At 45.3% G+C, this 5,021-nt stretch overlaps 1 protein-coding gene across 1 annotated transcript; it reads right to left on the bottom strand.

The window, feature by feature from the left end:
• Window positions 1-2,868: 2,868 nt before the first annotated feature.
• On the bottom strand, window positions 2,869-4,939 carry HEXIM1 (HEXIM P-TEFb complex subunit 1). The gene has a single exon (XM_077164089.1). It carries the CDS (start codon window positions 4,295-4,297, stop codon window positions 3,257-3,259), a length of 1,041 nt encoding a protein of 346 aa, XP_077020204.1. The 5' UTR covers window positions 4,298-4,939; the 3' UTR covers window positions 2,869-3,256.
• Window positions 4,940-5,021: the final 82 nt, after the last annotated feature.

Genomic DNA, 5,021 nt, shown 5'->3' on the forward strand with positions numbered 1-5,021 from the left:
AAACTCAATGTACTTAGGTACAAGTACTTCCTAATTATAGACAACTTTTCCACTGCACCATTGTGATTCTTTGTTGCCAGGTTTTATGGGTGTTAAGTGGCCAGTGGGCCAGCCCTCTGGGGAACACCTGTGGTGCATCACCTAATGTTTGACTGTATACAGCCAGACCTTGATTTTTTGAAGGTAGATGCTTCCGTTGTGGATTCCAGCTTTTGTTTCTCTAACTTTTTAAATCATGGTAAAAATATTTGTGTACACTCCCCCAAGCAGAGGATTTTTGTTTTATTCTGGATAAGGTAAAAATACTGATCAAATGGGTAACTGCTCCAATAATAATAATCAGAGCAATAATACTACCTCATTTTTGTATGGCACATTTTCATTTTCTGTATTATTTGATGCTTTCTCATTTAATCCTTAAATTATCTGAAATAAACACAGCAAATGTTAGACCCATTTTGGTGATGAAGAAATAAAATGAGGCTCAGAGAAGTTTAGAGGTGTGTCTAGGGTTGCACAGCTAGTTTATATCAAAGGTGTGAATTAGGACCCTGGTTTTTTGACTCCCAGTTTGGTGTAATTTTTATTGTTTCCTCTCTTTAGCGATACCAATATTTAAGAACTGAACTGATCTGGAACTCCCTGGCTTTCTCTCTCCAAAAAAACTCTGAAAAAACTCAGGGTCCTGTCTCCTGAGGGCCTCTTTATGTTATAAGCCAGCACAAGAAAAATTCCTTCCTCGAAGGGGAGGATTAAGCTGTTCAGGTAGCCATCTCAAGTTTGGGATCCACCTTGCCTTGGCTGGATACCCAGGCCCCAGTGTGAGCAAGGGGACAAACTGAAATTGCAAATTTGTAAGCCTGGTCTTTTCAGCAGCTTGGTTAAAGTATTTGGCAGAGGGGACTTTCATGAAAGGATAGAGTGGGGATCATTTGTCATCACACCCTCCCTGTTAATATAGGTGACTCAGTCTTTTCTTTCTGCTGAGAGCAATGTCCTGGTTAAGTATTTCAATATTAAAAGTGTTCATAGAAAACTGAAATTTCACACAAACCTCATCGTTCTGAGAACATAAATGAAATAAATTTTGTAAAATGCCAGTGCCTTTGAAAGCAAAATTCAGACCGGAAAGTTGCATAACCCAAGATAAATCAAAGTAAGCTACGTGAAAGGGAAGACTAGATCGAAATGTGTCTTCTAAAAGTAAAACATACAATTTTTTCCGACAAGTGTATCTATAGATTCTTTCCAAGACTTTTCTTGAAAATTCCATTTTTTTCAATAGTTGGGGAAACAAGAGCTTTACAGTTAAATCAGCCTTATTAAGACGATCTAAAATCAGAGGTTCCCACTGCTGCTTCCCATAGTGCAGTGAGAGACTTCATGCAGCAATGTAAAGCCAGGGGGCAGTGTTGCTGACTTCACAAAGCAGCCGTTTTCTGGGGCTACTGCATGATGTCATGGCAGAAGGAAAATTGAAAACATGAATGATGCTATTTCAAAAAGACCTTTAATGTAATGTTTAGGCCAAAGCAAGAACTGATCATATATTGTCTCCAGTGGACCATCTAGGATGGGACCTCCTTTGAATGCCCTGAGTCAGACATGGCCAGCTTAATTTCTTTTGATTCATTGATTGTATATGCTTATGCATCCAAAGTTGTGTTTCACTCTTGTCTTGAAGTTACAACCTCACTTTTTCCAATTAGCTGCAAAAGTAGGCTTCCCAATGGGAAGCTTTTTTCCTTTTACTGAAGGGGTTCTTAACCTTCAGGTAGTTTAACAATCTCATGATTCTCTTGATGCAGTATACATATAAGTTCACGGACCACAAAGCTCTCTATAGTTTCTGAGGTCCCAAGTTAAGAACCCCCTAGCTATTTGAGCAATGCAGTTGCTGAGGAAACACTGGGGGGTGGGTCAAAGTGGGCTGGGTTATGTAAATTATTGTGACAGAAGGAAACAATCTTATTACAATTTTTATTTGGAGGCATAAATTCCCAAGGCCTCACTGTATTTTCAAGAGTAAAATATTCAAGAAGCTAAGCAGCTATCAATGCAGTTTAAGAAAATAGCAGCTATTTAGGTAACATTTAGGGCTCCTCACTCCTTAACCAAAAGCTTTACATTTAATTTATAGTTAGGGGGCATTCCTCGTTTTAGTTTGATCCTCATGGAAAAGTGGACAGCCCCTATTGGATTAAAAAAAATGTTTTTCTTGATATTGGCAGCAGTGAAGATTGGAAAATTAGGCTAATATCTTGGAATTCCCCAAACAGCCATTCTCTCTATAAATCCAATATCCCCTGTCTAAAATCTTGGCACAAAGAGTTGCCCCATTAATTTCTGTAATCTAACCATTGCTTGCAGTAAGGAAGTAAGAGGTCTCTTCCAGGCAACTCCTTCCAGCTGCTTTTAGGGTAGAGAGAAGGGGGTTGATTGCTGAAAACCAACTTGGAGGAATGAAATGGGACTGTCAGTTACCTAACAAACTGCCAAGTTAAGTTTACATTTAAAAAGGAATTTCTGAATCGCTATTGTGTTGAGAAGAAAATTTTAAGCTTCCAACTGAGTTTTAAGCTTCCCAAAACACCCAACACTGATTTCTCCAGCATCAAAAAAACCAAGGCTACTAGAAAGCAAGCACATCTAAGTATTGAAGTTAATTATATCTTTATATTTTACCTGGACTGTATATTGTAGCACACTAAAACCCATCCAAGGGAAAAATTGGCAAATTGAAGTCTTCAGTTAGAGATTTGCTTTTTTTTGCAAACTGACAAATTTAACAATTTCTTTACCCCCAAAATGGAATCACATAAACCAGTACTGTTTTGAATTAACTCTAGAAACCACACTGAAACTATGTTACAGTTACAAATATTAAATTTATTATAACTAGAATGAATTTAATAGTTCTCAGATTTGGCCACCTTATAGCTCCGTTTAAGGAGGAGGGGATTTTTATTAAACAGAAAAATGCATTATAACTTGGTCATATTACTTACACATTTAAAAAAAACTAATAAGAAGGAAAACAAGAAAAGCAACCCTTCATATTCACATAATTAAAGAACAGGAGAAAACACGCAAGCTACACCATAGCTAAATTTACCAAACCAACCAAAGCCAGGGGGATTTCTCTTCTGATTATATGTCATAAAAAGGTCCACTGTCTTATATACACATGTATATAATGTTACATTCCATCACTGTAAAATGTCCCCTTTGCCCCCTCCCCCCAAAAGTTTTCAGTCTAGTCTCCAAACTTGGGAAGCGGCGCTCGCTCCTGCTGCCGATGCAGTTCATTCTCGGTCAAGAGCTGGAGGTTCTCGGCGCGCAGCCGGTCCAGCTCCAGCTCCAGCTCCCGCACCCGCGCGTCGTCGCTACCCAGCCGCTTACTTTCCAGCCGCAGCCGGTTGTTCTCATCCTCCATGCGCGAGAGGCACTTCTCCAACTCCAGGTACTCCTTGATGAGCTCTTGCTTACTCATGTTCTGCAGGCTCTCCGCGTGGTACCTCTCATAAGTCTCCGAGAAGTCCCGCTGTAGAAACTCGCTGCCGTCCCCTCCCATCCCGTCACTACCCCCGTCCTCCTCACCCGCTTCCTCCATAAAGTCCTCATCGCTGGTGTCGGATTTAGCGGCGGCCCGCCTGGGGTAAAGGCCGGTTTTGAGATCCGGCTCCTCCTGGTCGTGATCATCCATGAGAAACTGCGTGGTGTTGTAGGGCGCGACCGGCTGGCCCTTGGCGAACATCTCGGCTCGCATCCTTGAAGCTCGTTGGCTCTGTTTCTCGTCGAACTTTTTTTTCTCTTCCCAGGTCAGCTTATAGTACGGTTTCCAACGCCTCTTCTTCTTAGAGGAGCGTCTCCTATGCCTTTTCTTGCCCAGCTGTCTCTGCTGCTGTCCCCACGACTCCTGGCCCTTGGCGGCAGGAGCCCCCAACCTGTTGGCCTCGGAATCATTACACGACTGGGCGAGCGGCCCGGCCTCGGGCCTCGGCTCCTCTCCTGCCGCCGGCAAGTCGTCCCCGTTCTGGCCCTTTTCGTCCGCTTCTGGGCAGGCCTGGGTCTGCAGGGGAGGCGGCTGGGGCTCTAGGTTCCCTTCTCCCTCCTGCCCCGGAAGGCCACCCAACTGAGGAGACGCTCTTGATTGCCACCTACTGTCCTCCTCGGGCACGCGCTCCTCCGTGCCTGGGGGGTGCTCGGGGTTCCGCTCTTCATGGACGACAGCAGCACTTGTACAGTTGCTAGTTTGAGGCTGGTGCTGATATTCTGATAGAAGTGGCTCGGCCATGGCTAACAGTCCTCTTCTCGAAGTTTGAAAAAATTTGGCAATAAGTCCTTAAGAAAAAAAAAAGGTGTTTCTTCTCTTTAAAAAAATGTCCAATAGTCCTCTTCGGCCTGTAGTTCCCTTGTGTCAGCAAACTCCAGTGCAACTTAGGGGAGCGCAAGTCAGTAAAGGGTTAAGCGCCCTCAGCGCGGCCAGCTAGCGGGTCCAAGGGGGTGCAGCGGCTGGAACAGTACGTCATGTGCAGAGGGGGTGGGCTTCAAGCCTCCCCGCGGAGCGCCCTCACGATCGAGGAGTTGGAGGGCAAGGAGATGAGGTGAAGTCCAACGGGTTAAACCCAGCTCCGAAAGGGTTAAAACTACCCGATGACGCTGCCTCCGAGGGGCCGGATCCACAAAGGGTTAAATCCCCTGCCGCAGAGCCCACAAGGGGTTAAAGTCCCAGAGTCACCTCCTCCCACTTCCACGGGTGTCGCTCCAACCCGCGCTCCCAGTTTCCTAGGCCCGGCCGGAGCCTCGGCCGAGGACAGACAAACTCATCTCCCCTTTGGCTCGAAGCTCTGTTCAGGTCTCCTCCGCCTCCTCCTCTTTTGCACCCTCCCTCCTCCCCCTTCCCACAGCTCCTCTTCCACCGCCTCCCCGACTCCCCCCCCCCCCAACCTACCACCCCACCAGCCAACTTCCAACTGCTGCCTCCAGCCCTCTGCGCCCCTTTTATATAGAAGTCGGTC

Source organism: Tamandua tetradactyla, chromosome 6, assembly GCF_023851605.1.
Source record: "Tamandua tetradactyla isolate mTamTet1 chromosome 6, mTamTet1.pri, whole genome shotgun sequence".
Classification (NCBI taxonomy): domain Eukaryota; kingdom Metazoa; phylum Chordata; class Mammalia; order Pilosa; family Myrmecophagidae; genus Tamandua; species Tamandua tetradactyla.

Bases quoted from the DNA above. Each gene is read 5' to 3' on its own strand.
- HEXIM1 (XM_077164089.1), bottom strand. From the start codon at position 4,297: ATGGCCGAGCCACTTCTATCAGAATATCAGCACCAGCCTCAAACTAGC.